Source organism: Hypanus sabinus, chromosome 26 (assembly GCF_030144855.1).
Source record: "Hypanus sabinus isolate sHypSab1 chromosome 26, sHypSab1.hap1, whole genome shotgun sequence".
Classification (NCBI taxonomy): Eukaryota; Metazoa; Chordata; class Chondrichthyes; order Myliobatiformes; family Dasyatidae; genus Hypanus; species Hypanus sabinus.
The window spans coordinates 38,483,892-38,500,284 of record NC_082731.1 but is presented as its reverse complement, the minus strand read 5'-3'; the positions used below and the strand labels follow the sequence as shown (position 1 = coordinate 38,500,284).

The following is a 16,393-nucleotide window of genomic DNA, read 5'->3' as shown; positions in this document are numbered from 1 at the left end:
TATTAGCCTGGGAAGGAGGGGTCTGTGCTTTAGTGGGAAAAGAATGTTACACCTACGTACCCGATGCTTCAGAAAATATGACCCACGTGTTAGAACACATGACCCACCTGCAAGATGAGATACATTAACTGAACTCTCAAGCCCCTTCAGAAGGCTGGGGTTTCTTTAGGTGGTTTAAATCCGTTTTAGAAAGAATATTTCCCTCGTTACAGCCCCTCTTTTACCGTCTCATTGCCCTGGTCTGCTTAGCGGTGGTGGTTCATTGTGTCATACAACTACGTATTCGCTGCATCTGCGCAATCTCACATCACTGGAGACTGGGAAGAAGAGGGGAGTTACGATGGAGAGGGAAGTTTAGGAATGCGCCCTTACCCAGTGGGTTATGAGCCCCCTCTTCAGAAAGAAAGAAATACAAACCTTTTAAGTGTTGATCAGAAAGATCAACAAGGAGGGATTTGTGGTAGAAATGGTTAAAACTAATGTATAATGGGATACTTGACAATTCTGGAACAGCTGGGCTTAAGACTGCTGATGCATGTCGATAATAACCTTAGATGATAAGTGCAGTACCAGGAACTCCAATTAATAAGATAGTAGGACCCTGGAACCAGGAGGGAGAATGCGTCTGGAGCTAAATTTATGAGTCCTGATAGCAGGAAGCAGGAAGAACCGTTGACTCATATGGAGGGATAATTTAAACGATTGATCAGGTACTGACCGTGGGATGCCAAACAAAGTTATGTGCAGTTGTTTGTCTTGTCGTATAAATAAGAGCACTGAATAACCTAAAGTTTAGAGTTCTGGTGGCGGTGGAGACTGCTGCAGCCTCTCCATGATATCATGTTAATAAACTCTTAAAACGAAACTCCAAGTCACTCTGAGTGTTCTCAGTTAGTGTTTCCACGACAATTTGAAATGCAACTGATTTATTTGTCACAAATCTACAATATTAAACACCAGTCTCATTTTCTGCCAACAGCAACAGAACAAAACCCTCGAAGGCTCAGTTCAGTCCCGGGTGCGATCAGCAGCTGCAATAACAGCAGACCCTGACATGAAGAATCATTCAGGAGCTTGCAACCAGATCCAGCTGCCGTGATGCCTAAAAATATAACAGACAGCTTATTTGAACCTTCTCCTTGATGTGAAGTTGCTGGAGTCTCACCATAAGGGACAACTGAGTAAATCTCTTTGCTCATTTAGGACAGAAGTGTGGCCTCACCTTATTGTGAACTTAATGGAGCCTCACAAGGTGGTTTAACTGAATGAAACCCTTCCCACACTCAGAACAGGTGAACGGCTACTCCCTCGTGGGAACTCGCTGGTGCTCAGTGGCTGAAATGACTGAATGAATTCCTTCCCACACCTAGACCAGATGGATAACCTCTCTCCAGTGTGAACTCACTTATGTGTCCTGAGGTTGGGGATCTTAAGGAATCACTACCCAGAGTCAGATCAGGTATATGGTTACTGTACAATGGGAACTCGCAGTTATATCTTCAGGCTGGATGACAGAGTATATCCCTCCCACACACAGAACAGGTGAATGCCCTCTTTCCACTGTGAACCCACTGGTGTTTCTGCCTGTGGGCTGAGCAAGTGAATCCCCGCCACACAGAGCAGATGAATGGACCCCATCATGTGAGCATGATGGTGTCTATGGGTGAGAAGACACCGTACATAACTCCCCAAAATCTTGAGCTGGCGTACCAGCAGGTAGGATGAACGAGTAAACCTGTTTACTCACACAGGCCAGGTATGCAGCCTCTCAGTGTAAACCCACTGATACTTCACAATGTGGTGTAACTGAGTGAATCCCTTCCCACATTCACAACAGGTGAACGGGCTTCCCCACTATGAACTCGCTGGTGTTTCAGCAGTTCAGCTGATTGAGTGAATCCCTTCCCACAGTCTGAGCAGGTAAATGGCTTCTCCCCAGACACAGAATGGGTGAATGGTTTCTCTCCTCTGTGACCTCACTGGTGTGTGTTCAAATATGACTATTCAGTAAATTACTTCCCACAATTCATCAGCTGAATGGCTTCTCCCCAGCGTGAACTCTCTGGTGCGCCAGTAGATTAGACGACCGACTGAATCTCTTCCCACATTCTAAGCAGGTGAATGGCCTCTCTCCGGTGTGAACCCGCTGGTGACTTATCAGATAGGACGAGTGTGTAAATCCCTTCCCACACACTGAGCAGGTGAATGGCCTCTCCCCAGTGTGAACCGTCTGGTGTACTAGTAGGTTAGATGACCGAGTGAATCCCTTTCCACATTCAGAGCAGGTGAACGGCCTCTCTCCCGTGTGAATTCGCTTGTGCCTCAATAGGTCAGATGATTGAGTACATCGCTTCCCACAAACAGGGCAGACGTATGGTCTCTCTCCACTGTGAACACGCCGGTGTACTTGCAAGTGAGATGACTGTGTAAATCCCTTCCCACAGTCTGAGCAGGTGAATGGCTTCTCCCCAGAGTGAACTCGCTGGTGTCTTCTCACTTGAGATGAGTGAGTGAATCCCTTCCCACAAACAGGACAGGTGAATGGCTTTTCTCCCGTGTGAACTCGCTGGTGCGCGTGCAGGTGAGACGACTCAGTGAATCCCTTTCCACAGTCTGAACAGGTAAACGGCCTCTCCCCAGTGTGAAGTCTCTGGTGTGCCAGGAGATGGGATGACCGAGTGAATCCCTTCCCACACTCTGAGCAGGTGAATGGCCTCTCCCCAGTGTGAACTGCCTGGTGTGATAAGAGATGGGATGACCGAGTGAACGTCTTCCCACATTCTGAGCAGGTGAAGGGTCTCTCCCTAGTGTGAACTCGCTGATGCTTCATCAGCTGAGACGGTCGAGTGCATTGTTTCCTGCTAACAGAGCAGATAACCGGTTGCTCCCCATCGTGAACTCGCCTGTGTGCTTGCAGTTGAGACAACTGATTGAATACATCCCCACAGTCTGAGCAGGTGAATGTTTTTTTTTCTGTATGAACCCGCTGGTGCGCGTGCAGGTGTGACGATTCAGTGAATCCCTTCCCACACTCTGAACAGGTGAACGGCCTGTCCCCAGTGTGAAGTCTCTGATGTGCCAGTAGATTAGACGACCGAGTGAATCCCTTCCCACAGACTGAGCAGGTGAATGGCCTCTCTCCAGTGTGAACTTGCTGGTGATGTATCAGGTAGGACGAATGAGTGAATCCCTTTCCACATTCAGAGCAGGTGAATGGCCTCTCTCCCGTGTGAATTTGCTTGTGCCTCATCAGGTCAGATGATTGAGTACATCGCTTCCCACAAACAGGGCAGATATATGGTCTCTCTCCACTGTGAACACGCCGGTGTACTTGCAAGTGAGATGACTGAGTAAATCCCTTCCCACAGTCTGAGCAGGTGAACGGCTTCTCCCCAGAGTGAAATCGCTGGTGTCTAATTAAGTTGGATGAGCGAGTGAATCCCTTCCCACAGTCCGAGCAGATGTATGGCCTCTCCTTGGAGTGCATTAGGGGGTGACTCATCACATGGGATGAACGAGTGAATCCCGTCCCACCCACGGAAGAGTTGAACAGTCTCTCCTCTCTCTTGTGTGAGCTCACTGATGTGTCAGTAAGTTGAATGATCAAGTGACTGCCTTCCCACACACACAGCAGGTGAACTGTTAATTCATCAAGTCAGACGTCAATCCTTCACACAGACAATGCAGCTGAAGACCTGATCTCTGGTGAATAAATGCTGGTGTGTTGGCAGGCACTTAGTTGCAGTGGATTTCACAGAGTTACACCAGAAAACTTTACTTCACACACAAAGCACATTTCCAGCTGGGCTGAGATACATCTTCTGCTCCAAGGTTCCACCACTGATATACTGGCGTTACAATGGAAATACTTGATCACTCCTTCAATAACTTGAAGAGAATTCACAAGGTTTATCACCAGGTTGCTTTATCCAGATCTCTCTCCGACACTGAGCACGTGTTTGGGTTCTCCTTGCTGCAAACGGTGTGCTGTTTTCTCAAGCATCTCCTCCTCCACATTCAAAGATTGATGACAACATACGTTGGGACTGACGTGTTTGTTGTTCTGTTTGAGATTCACAAACACAAATCCTTTGCCTTTTGTGTCCTGTAAAAAAATGTTACAGAATACTTCTGCCACCTCCTACGTGATCCCACCACCAATCACATCTTCCCCTCTCCGCCACTCTCAGCTTTCCGCAGGGATCGCTCCTTACACGACTCCTTTGTCCATTCATTCCCCCCACCATCCCTCCCCACGAACCTCCCTCCCGGCACTCATCCCCGCAAACGGAATAAGAGCTACACCTGCCCCCACACTTCTTCCCTCACCACCATCCCAGGCCCCAGACAGTACTTTCAGGTGAGGCACCACTTCACCTGCGAGTCAACTGGGGTGATATACTGTATCCGGTGCTCCCGATGTGGCCATTTATACATTGGGGAGACCCGCCGCAGACTGGGAGACCGTTCCGTCGAACACCGGCACTCAGTCCTCCAGCAGTGGCGGGATCTCATTGTGGCCACACACCAATTCCACGGACCACTCCCACTCCGACATGTCTGTCCATGCCCTCCGCTACTGTCAAGATGAGGCCACACGCAGGTCGATGGAGCAATACCTTATCTCCCACCTAGGTAGCCTCCTTCCTGCCGACACGAACATCCAACTCACTGACCTCCGTTCATACCCCTGCCCCCCACCCTTACCCCCATCCCAATCTATTATTTTAGTCTGGTTCTCTTTCTCTCTCTTTTTCCCCCCACTCTCACTATAATCTCTCTCCCCAGCCCTACCTTCTTTCTCTCTTATTTCACATAATTCTTCACCTTCCCACTAGCCCATTTCCCTCCAGCCTATCACTTCCCAGCTCTCTACTTTGTCCCTCCCCCCCCCCCCACCAGATGTAATAGTCAAAGGAACTAGGGTAAAGGATGAACTGAAGGAAATTTATATGAGACAAGAAACGGTGTTGTATAGACTGTTGAGTCTGAAGGCTGATAAGTCCCCGGGACCTGATGGTCTGCATCCCAGGGTACTTAAAGAGGTGGCTCTAGAAATTGTGGATGCATTGGTAATCATTTTCCAATGTTCTATAGATTCAGGAACAGTTCCTGCTGACTGGAGGGTGGCTAATGTTGTCCCACTTTTCAAGAAAGGAAGGAGAGAGAAAACAGGGAATTATAGACCGGTTAGCCTGACGTCAGTGGTGGGAAAGATGCTGGAGTCAATTATAAAAGATGAAATTACGACACACTTGGATAGGAGTAGAAGGATCAGTCTGAGTCAGCATGGATTAATGAAGGGAAAATCATGCTTGACTAATCTTCTGGAGTTTTTTGAGGATGTAACTATGAAAATGGACAAGGGAGAGCCAGTGGATGTAGTGTACCTGGACTTCCAGAAAGCTTTTGATAAAGTCCCACATAGGAGATTAGTGGGCAAAATTAGGGCATATGGTATTGGGGGCAGAGTACTGACATGGATTGAAAATTGGCTGGCTGACAGGAAACAAAGAGTAACGATTAACAGGTCCCTTTCAGAATGGCAGTACCGCAAGGTTCGGTGCTGGGACCACAGCTGTTTAAAATATACATTAATGATTTCAATGAAGGGATTAAAAGTAACATTAGCAAATTTGCTGATGACACAAAGCTGGGTGGCAGTGTGAAATGTTAGGAAGATGTTATGAGAATGCAGGGTGACTTGGACAGGTTGGGTGAGTGGGCAAATGTATGGCAGATGCAGTTTAATGTGGATAAATGTGAGGTTATCCACTTTGGTGGCAAGAACAGGAAGGCATGTTAGGGAAAGGGGAAGTGCAACGAGATCTAGGTGTTCTTGTACATCAGTCAATGAAAGCAAACATGCAGGTACGGCAGGCAGTGAAGAAAGCTAATGGCATGCTGGCCTTTATAACAAGAGGAATTGAGTATAGGAATAAAGAGGTCCTTCTGCAGCTGTACAGGGCCCTGGTGAGACCCCACCTGGAGTATTGTGTGCAGTTTTGGTCTCCAAATTTGAGGAAGGACATTCTTGCTATTGAGGGAGTGCAGCGTAGGTTCACAAGGTTAATTCCCGGAATGGCGGGACTATCATATGTTGAAAGATTGGAGCGACTGGGCTTGTATACACTGGAATTTAGAAGGATGAGAGGGGATCTGATTGAGACATAAGATTATTAAGGGATTGGACACGCTGGAGGCAGGAAGCATGTTCCCGCTGATGGGTGAGTCCAGAACTGGAGGCCACAGTTTAAGAATAAGGGGTAGGCCATTTAGAACTGAGATGCAGAAAAACTTTTTCACCCAGAGAGTGGTGGATATGTGGAATGCTTTGCCCCAGAAGGCAGTGGAGGCCAAGTCTCTGGCTGCATTCAAGAGAGAGTTAGATAGAGCTCTTATAGATAGCGGGGTCAAAGGATATGGGAAGAGGGCAGGAACAGGATACTGATTGTGTATGATCAGCCATGATCACAGTGAATGGCGGTGCTGGCTAGAAAGGCCGAATGGTCTGCTCCTGCACCTATTGTCTATTGTCTATTCTTATCCCCCCTCGACCATCCCACGTTACTTCACTCCTGATGAAGGGCTTTGGCCCGAAATGTCATTATTACCTCCTCCCATAGATGCTGTCTGGCCTGCTGAGTTCTGCCAGCATTTTGTGTTTTTTTATTTATTTCCAGCATCTGCAGATTCACTCGTGTTACAGAAGACATCAATTTGTTAAGGATAACAACTGAGACGAGATCATTTTCATCCCTCTGGTGAGTCTGACATCACACTGTTATAAGCAGGGCTCAACCCAAGTTGGACGAATGCTCCCCGTTTTTAACCGGGTTCAGGCATCTGAACTGATGATGAAATTCTCTGTCTGCCTGTCTGTATCGGAATGGACCATTTCTGCATCAATCTCTGAGTTGCCTCAGTCCAACTCTAGCTTCTAAGCAGGACCACAGGGTTACATAGATACTCCTGGAGACATTTTGATTACTGTGATTCCACCCCCCGGAGTTCATTGACAGTGATAAGCTCACCAGAGTCAATGTTAATGAACATGACAGGGCAGTGATCTGATTTGCCTACTGGAGCTGATCTGGGAGATCTAATCTCCTTCACTCCCTCCGAGAGCGCTCTAAATCACGCCTCTGCAGTCCCCGATAGCCATCCCTTTACCAAAAACCCCCACAAACCAGAAACCGATTCACCCACGAACCAGATCCCCGTCTAATCAGCCGCCGATCCAGCGACACGCATGCGCCATAGGAATAGCGCCAGGGCCGCTCATCAGCAGTCATTTCCCCCGGTAAGGACCTCTTCTACCCCGGAGTTCAGGGCGATGGCGGTGTGACGGGAACCCGCAGCAATTGCCTCCCAGGCGGGGCGCGGAGCCCCGGTCTCACCCTCTTGCCTGGATCCGCCGGTCCTCTGTCCGGTGAGCGCATGCGCAACGGGCTCTCACCGCTATCCTCGGCGCATGCGCACCTGATCAGCCGGCACCGAGCGCGTAGATTTCTGGGTAATGAAAGTGGACAGTAAATGGATGGAGCCTCAAATCCGTCAATGTTTACATGTGGAGACCTCGGCGCTTCATTTAGCACAGCCAGGTCCAAAGTCACTATACTAAATATCAACTGCTATTCTGTGTTTCAAAAGAATTCCAACGTACAGGTGGGGAAAGGTCACTGAACCAGAAATGCGCATGCGCTACAGAAACTGCGAGAGCTTTAACTCAGCTTTCGGACTTCAGAGGATAGTCGAGTATTGGGGGGAGAGAACAGTTTTGTGAGACACAGCCAGTTCGGAGCAGTGAAAATGTTCATAATGTCCCTCCTCGTTCCCGTTCTCCCACTGACAACTCTCTTCTCCTGTCTGTGTCATCATTCATCAGCTCTTCACCTCTTCCACCTTGTACCTCTCATTTCAAACTTCATCCCCTCACCCACACTACGTTCCCCTTCACTTTAAGTAAGATCATAAGGCATAGGAGCAGAATTAGGCCATTTGGCACTTGGAGTCTGCTGTGCTATTCAATCATGGCTGATTTATTTTCCCAGCAAACACTAGGAAATCCGCAGATGCTCGAAATTCAAGCAACACACACAAACTGCTGGTGGAACACAGCAGGCCAGGCAGCATCTATAGGAGAAGCACTGTCGACGTTTCGGGTCAAGACCCTTTGTCAGGACGTTGACAGTTCCCTATAGATGTTGCCTAGCCTGCTGCATTCCACCAGCATTTTGTGTGTGTTGCTTGATTTATTTTCCCTCTCAACACTATTCTCCTGTGGCCTTTGACATCCTTATTCATCAAAGATCTATCAACCTACATTTTAAATACATCCAATGATCTGCCCTCCACAGTATTGCAAGGAATGACGTCAAAAGCACAGGAAACTGGTAAGGAAGGAAAATTACTAACAGTGATGAGAGAGAGAGGTGGCACAAGTGTTGTCATTTGCAGGAATTAATGTACAGTACATAAATGAACCTTGATAGTAAATTTACTTTGAACTAAACTAAAGACTTGACAAATTGCATGAAAATAAGACAATAAGGCTGGAACGTTTAAGTTCAAGTCTAAATGTTGTACAACCACACAAACAAACAAAACACCATTCCTCTGGGGCCAAGCTGCAATAAACAGTACCAACAGTCACACAAGGCACATATTGTTGGGACAACACGGTAGCATAGTAGTTAGCACAATGTTTTACAGTACCAAGGATGTGGGTTCAATTCCCATCAGAGCCTGTAAGGATTTTGCATGATCTCCCCATGGCTGCTTGGGTTTTGTCCAGGTACTCTGATTTCCACCTACATTCCAAAGACCTGCTGGTTAGTTGGTAAATTGCTCATTGTAAATTGTCCAGTAAATAGGCCAGGATTAAATTGGGGGATTACAGGGTGATAAGTCTATAAGGGCCAATTCCATACCGTATGTCAATAACGAAATATACTTGGGATTACAACATACAATCACAACTAAAGTAATTAAAACATACAATCACAAAAAAGATATATAACCCAAGTCCCTGTGTGTCCTGGCCTGGAGATTGATGGTGTACGGGATGATTGTCCTGGAGTCATGTTCCTGCAAGAAAAAGTATGTAGCAGTTCCTCATCACTCACTAATTCAGCCTCAGACAAACGCATTCCAGCTTTCCTGCACTGGAAGGCAGCACCCGTAAGTGGGGCCATCACCCAGCCCAGCCCGAATGCTTGATGCACCACTGCGCCTCCAGTGGCTCCTCCGCTGGGCAGCTGCATGTGGGCCAGGTCTGCGGAATGATCTAGGCCATACGCCCCCCCCCCCCACTCCGCCATCAGTCTCACCGGTGATTCAGTGAAGCGGACTTGTAGTATTCAACCTCACCAATATCCAGCAGGATCCTGCAATCGCAAGAAGAATAAGGAAATCATCATTTGCAACATTTGTTGGACTGCACTTCACCTCCAACACCTTTCTCGTTGGGTCACTGTAGTAGGCACAGTAAATCCATTCACCACTATCGAGCAACTTGCTGATGGGGTAGACCTGCAGTACTTCATATACTTAATATTTCAACAAATATGGTCAGGAAATACGCATCTTCATCATTTAATTTCAATCTAGTTTCTCTACTTCAAACTATGGAGACAAATGACAAACAGAGGATTTTGTTGTCATGTAAAGGAAAAGACAAGTGGGGCTTTACCAACCTCACAGTTCCCGCACCCCACACCTCCCATTTCTACCTCCTACCCAAGATCCACAAACCCACCTGTCCAGGTAAACCCATTGTTTCAGCTTGTTCCTGCCCCACTGAACTTATATTTACATGCCTCGACTCTGTTTTGCCCCCCCCCCCAGTTCGGTCCCTTCCTACCTCTATCCATGACACTTCACAAGCTCTTGATCTTTTCAAGGATTTCAGGTTCCCTGGCCCCCATCATCTTATTTTCACTATGGATGTCCAGTCCCTATACACCTCCATCCCCCCACCAGGAAGGACACAAAGCTCTCTGTTTCTTTCTGGACACCAGACACAACCAGTTCCCCTCCACCACCACTCTCCTCCATCTAGCGGAACTTGTTCTCACTCTCAATAATTTCTCCTTTGGCTCCTCCCATTTCCTTCCAAAAAAAGGGTTATCTGCAGGCACTCGCATAGTTCCCAGCTATGCTTGCCAGTTTGTTGGCTGCCTACGCTGGTGAACACCCTGCCCATTGAAAAATAAAAGTGCTAGGTTTTCTAAAATTGACTCCTTCTACCTTGGGCCATAAACTTATCAATCACCCCTTGTATGTCAATGTTAGAGAAATTCAAGGAAAAAATCATCTATTTGACATGAATCTAGAGTCAAAGTTGGCAGATAATCACCAGAATGTCGGTGACACCCTGGGGAATGACTTTGATGGGGATGACTTTGATGGAGGCGATTTTTTGGGACAATATTTTCATGATCAGGAAGAAGTAGCCACGATGAATAACGGTCAAAAGAGGTAAGAATACTTCACCAACTCTAGAAACACTCCTGCATTGTCGAAATTATCATTGTTCCCCAGAACTACAAGTTGAAACCTGTTATAGGTATGATACTTGAAGCAGAAACAAAAAGGGCTTGCTGACTTGGTATATCAGCATCTTAAGTGGGATTATAAATATGTTGATCTTAAATATGTTTAAATTGGAGAACTCTTTGTTAAAATACTTCAACTTTTTTATGTATAGTAGTAAAGAAATGATTCCACTCACAGATGTGGATTTCAGCAGCCTCTGTGTCCAACTTTCAAACAAGCCAGGGAAATATTCCTATCTTAGTCCCAAAATAATGAAGGTGTGGGCAGGACCTAATCACTGTCATTTCAAAGCTAGCACAAGGTAAGCATAACAACAGGTGTACACAAATGCAGGTCCTGCACCAGAAGTTCAAGTTCAAAATATACACATTTGTATTATCAAAGAATGTACATATTTGCTCCTCATCTATCAATTAATAAGATTTGGTATCCTGTTCTATATTCCATTCATACCCTTCAATGGCTGTGAAACTTTGTGATATTACAAAAGGAAATATTGTATCCATTATTGTTTTGGTCTGAATAAATAGGATAGGGCAATTGAAGAGGCAAAAATCAATGCAATCATTGTGAAAGGACAATGAAGTTTAGTGGCTATTACTAAGGAACTCTTTGAAAGGTTTGTTTTTTTTTCTTGCTTAAATTACTATGACCAAAAGGAAGATCTCACAGTTGGGTAAGGTAGTGATTAGCACAATGCTTTATAGTACCAGCGACCTGGGTTGAATTCTAAGGAGCTTGTACGTTCTCCCCATGACCACTTGCATTTTCTCCAGGTGCTCCAGTTTCCTCCACAGTCTAAAGATATACCGACTGGACTGTGCGGCACAGTGGACTGGAAGGGCCGATTCCGTACTGTATATCAAGCAACCAACCAACAATTTGCTCTTAAATAATTATTTACAGAAATGACTGTTCAATGGATGAGAATCATAAAATGATGCAGCTGCAAAGGAGGAATTTTAGTCCATTATAACAACTGTTATAAAATGCAATCTAGCTAGTTTATCTCCTCTGTTTTTTTCCCATATCACTTTGAGATAGAGACATAGTGAGATGTGAGATACATCACTCTATGCCCAACTGGTCCATGATGAACACAACATCCTCCAACATCCCAGTTGTCCATTTGGGTCCATAACCTTCCAAGACCCTCCCTACCATATTCCTATCCAACTGCCTCATAAGTATTGTTATCGACCCTGCCTTGACCACTTCTTATGATAGTTCATTCCATCATCATCATCATTATCATCAGGTGCCATGTCATATGACGTGGGCAATCATGGTCTATATGCCCATCACTGTTCTTGGCAAATATATCTTCAGAACTGGTTTGCCATGGCCTTCTTCTGGGCAGTGTCGTTACAAGGCAGCTGACAACAGCCATCATCAATACCCTTTGGAGATTGTCTGCCTGGCGTCAGTGGTCGCATAACCAGGACTTGTGATCTGCACCGGCTGCTCATACGACCATCCACCACTGCTCCCATTACTTCACCTGACTCTGACTGGTGTGAGGAGGCTAAGTAGGTGCTACACTTTGCCCAAGTCTGACCTGCAGGCCAGCCGGGAGGGAAAGAACACTCCACCCCAACCTACTCACTGCCCGCTATTAAAATTACCCCTCTGGTCCCTTTCAAATCTCCTCCCTCTTACTGGTCTGTTCCTAAAATCAATGGCCTGACTGATGAAGGCCAGCATGCTAAACGCCTTCTTCACCGTCCTGTCACGGCCACGTTCAGTGAACGGTGTTTCCAGGTCCCTTTGTTCCACAAGCTTATCAGTGCCCACCCATTCACTGTAAGCCCTTCTCCCTCTTACCCACCTATTAACCAAATAATCTAAGCTGTTTGGCACAATCAGTCACCCAGCGATGGAATTGAACACCTCGGTGAAGCCAGACTTATTTTTAAACCAAAGAAGGCAAATCTGAGTAGAGATATTAACTCTAAAAATTATGTCAAAATCTGAGAAGATCACTGTGGTAATAGATAACACAAGTCCAAAGCCACAGACAAGTTTGCTAGCAGGGCATTTAGCTGTAGAAAAATCATTGTGAGGGGAGATGCTGCTTTCTTCGAACTCTACACCAACACATTTAACAAGGTTACTGGATAATGGGTGGCTGGGTGGAGATACTTTTCTACCAAAGGAGATGTAAGGCACTCCTATAGATGAGCAAAACTCCCAACACCAGCTGACCTTTAGGAAGCACAACAGAACCCAAAACCTTAAGCTGCCATTTTATTAGTTCAATTACTGTAATGAAAATACTTTAAAATTCATTTTGTGTTCTTTTTCTGATTCAACAACGGGAATTTGTGCATCCATTCATAAACAAAGAAGTCACTGTGCACAGATAAAGCCACAAGAAATCACTTTGTAGGAGTTACATAGAACATGCCATACAGAAAGAAAAACAAATGGTTCATGAAGTAGAAGTACAGAAAACAAACTAATAATTATCATCCACTAAATGATTTGCAGAACCCAGGAGGTATGGACAATGACTCCCATCCACTCCATAATGTACTGGTTAGGCACAGGAGTACATTCAGCCAGAGACTCATTCCACCAAGATGCAACACTGAGCGTCATAGGAAGTCATTCCTGCCTGTGGCCATCAAACTTTACAACTCCTCCCTCGAAGTGTCAGACACCCTGAGCCAATAGGCTGGTCCTGGACTTATTTCCACTTGGCATGATTAACATTATTATTTAATTATTTATGGGTTTATATTGCTATATTTCTACACTATTCTTGGTTGGTGTGACTGTAACAAAACCCAGTTTCCCTCGGGATCAATAAAGTATGTCTGTCTGTCCGTACCATATATCTGACACCTTTCATGTAGACTTCTCTCTCTCTCTCTCTCTCTCTCTCTCTCTCTCTCTCTCTCAACCCCTTCTTTCCTCCCTCTTACCTTTCCCTCCCTTCCCTCTCCCCATCTCCTTCCTTCTGCCTCTCTCCCTCCATACTATTTTATCACAATAGTGCACCATGGGACATCTGCACAATGACCTCACCATCATTAGATAAACATGTAGCCAGCACCTTCTCTGCTAACTGGGCACAATTTGGATATCCCAAACACATCAAATTCCCTGTTTTTCCTGTCTGGGTCATTTTTCCCCTTGATCACTCCATGATTTTGCTCAGTTTCTGGACATGTCCCACGACCTACAACGAGATCTAGGTGTCCTTGTTCATTGGTCGCTGAAAGTAAGCATGCAGGTACAGCAGGCAGTGAAGAAAGCTGATGGCATGTTGGCCTTCATAACAAGGGGAGTTGAGTATAGGAGCAAAGAGGTCCTTCTGCAGTTGTACAGGGCCCTGGTGAGACCTCACCTGGAGTATTGTGTGCAGTTTTGGTCTCCAAATTTCAGGAAGGACATTCTTGCTATTGAGGGAGTGCAGCGTAGGTTCACAAGGTTGATTTCTGGGATGGCGGAACTGTCATATGTTGAAAGATTGGAGTGACTGGGCTTGTATACACTGAAATTTAGAAGGATGAGGGGGATCTGATTGAAACATATAAGATTATTAAGGGATTGGACACACTAGAGACAGGAAATATGTTCCCGATGTTGGGGGAGTCCAGAACCAGAGGCCACAGTTTAAGAATAAGGGGTAGGCCATTTAGAACGGAGTTGAGGAAAAACTTTTTCACCCAGAGAGTTGTGGATCTATGGAATGCTCTGCCTCAGAAGGCAGTGGAGGCCAATTCTCTGGATGCTTTCAAGAAAGGGTTAGATAGAGCTCTTAAAGATAGCGGAGTCAAGGGATATGGGGAGAGGGCAGGAACGGGGTACTGATTGTGGACGATCAGCCATGATCACATTGAATGGTGGTGTTGGCTCGAAGGACCAAATGGCCTACTCCTGCATCTACTAAGAGCACACAGCACTTACATGGCTGCTTCTGCTGCTTGTAACCCTCCAGGCATTTCACGGTGGTAAACACAGTGTCAGGAAATGCCATTGAACCTCAAGGGTAGATTATTGGACTTTGTCATTGGAGATTAACACCGTGTGGCAATTTTGCGATGTGAATGCTACTGGTCATTTGTTACCCAGGGAGAATACAAAAACACATGGTCTCAGTGGCAGAAAGTCAGGACCAGATGACAATGAACAAAGGTAATTTGGTGAAAGAAACAAAGCTGATGCAGGGATTTTGTTTCCTTCTGTGCAGCATGTTCCAGATCTTTTCAGCTTCAATCTGAAATACGTTCGTACTCTACCAATATTCAAATATTAGGTTTTTCTCCATGTTCCACCAAAATTCAATAGGCAGAAGATAGATACCTCAGCTTGGTGTCAGAATCTGGATTAATGTCACCCTCTTACATGCTTCTACTCACTGTGATTCAGAAGAATGAAAGGTGACCTCATTGAAGCCTATTGAATATAGAAAGACCTCACAGGAGTGGATGTGGAGAGGATGTTTCCTGTGGTGGAGGAGTCCAAGACCAGACGACGCATCCCCAGAATAGAGGGATGTCCTTTTAGAATGGAGATGAGGAGGAATTTCTTTAGCCAGAGAGTGGTGAATTTGTGGTACTTGTGGCCACAGGCAGCTGTGGAGGCCAAGTCATTGGGTGTATTTAAGACAGAAGTTGATAGATTTGTGATTAGTCAGGGCATAAAGGGACACGGGGAGAAGGCAGGAGACTGGGTCTCAGAGGGAAACTGGATCAGGCATAATGAAATGGCAGAGTAGACTCGATGGGCCAAAGAGCCTAATATTGCTCCTATATCTTATGGTCTCAGGGTCTGGAGATTTGGTACTTTGAAGCAGGAGTGTAGTAAACAGATATAAGAATTTACAACATATTACAATGGAAATAAACAGCACAAAGAAATGGATTATGGAGTAATGTTCACAAACAATTCACATATCTGATGATTGAAGGGAACAAAATGTTCACAAATTGTCCATTATGGCTCTTCAGTCTCCTGCACCTCCTCCCTAATTACAAGAAGAGAGCAAGTACTGGATGGGGAGGATGCTTAATAATGTTTGAAAGTTGCCTTGGAAGTTTTTAAAGGTGAGATTAACTGAAGAGGTATGTATATTTTTTGCCAAAACCCCAAATCCTTGAATTTAGGTATGTGGTGCTGGCAAAGTCTGTGATGGAGGCTTTTGGCATGGTATGGGGGTGGGGGGCTACTGCAGAGGACCGAAAGATGCTGCAGAGGGTTGTTAATTTAGTCAGCTCCATCTTGGGTACCCAAGACATCTACAAAGTACCCAGGACATCTTCAGGGAGTGGTGTCTCAGAAAGGCAGCGTCCATTATTAAAGATGTCCAGCACTCAGGGCACACCCTCTTCTCACTGTTACCATCAGGAAGGAGGTACAGAAGCTTGAAGGCACGCACTCAACAATTCAGGAACAGCTTCTTCCCCTCTGCCATCCAATTCCTAAGTGGACATTGAACCCATGAACACAACCTCACTTTTAAGTATACATTATTTCTGGTTTTACATGATTTTTAATGTATTCAAATGTGGTTGGTGCATGGAATGCACTGCCTAAGTTATTGGTGGAGGCAGGTATACTATTGAAATTTAAGAGTCTACTAGACAGGTATATGGAGGAATTTAAGGTGGGGGGGGGGGTTATATGGGAGGCAGGGTTTGAGGGTCGGCACAACATTGTGGGCCGAAGGACCTGCACTGTACTGTACTATTCTATGTTCTATGTTCAATATATGTATGCTGTAATTGATTTACATATTTATTTATTTATTTTACTTTTAGTTCTTCTATATTGTGTATTGCATTGAACTGCTGCTGCTAAGTTAACGAATTTCACAACACATGCC

General features: G+C 45.6%; 1 protein-coding gene across 3 annotated transcripts; it reads right to left on the bottom strand.

Annotated features, from left to right (window-relative positions):
- Window positions 1–915: 915 nt before the first annotated feature.
- On the bottom strand, window positions 916–7,446 carry LOC132381470 (zinc finger protein 271-like). 3 transcript variants are annotated; one of them, XM_059950902.1, is made up of 2 exons: window positions 7,401–7,446; window positions 916–4,105 (listed from the first exon to the last, which is right to left on the bottom strand). In XM_059950902.1, the coding sequence occupies exon 2, from the start codon at window positions 3,500–3,502 to the stop codon at window positions 2,030–2,032; it is 1,473 nt and encodes a 490-aa protein (XP_059806885.1). In that variant the 5' UTR covers window positions 3,503–4,105; window positions 7,401–7,446; the 3' UTR covers window positions 916–2,029. The 3 variants fall into 3 exon arrangements, with proteins under 3 accessions (XP_059806885.1, XP_059806883.1, XP_059806884.1); XM_059950900.1 differs by having other exon boundaries at window positions 6,615–7,435; XM_059950901.1 differs by having other exon boundaries at window positions 7,214–7,435.
- Window positions 7,447–16,393: the final 8,947 nt, after the last annotated feature.

Coding starts and splice junctions, on each gene's coding strand:
- LOC132381470 (XM_059950902.1), bottom strand. CDS start 3,502: ATGAGTCACCCCCTAATGCACTCCAAGGAGAGGCCATACATCTGCTCG.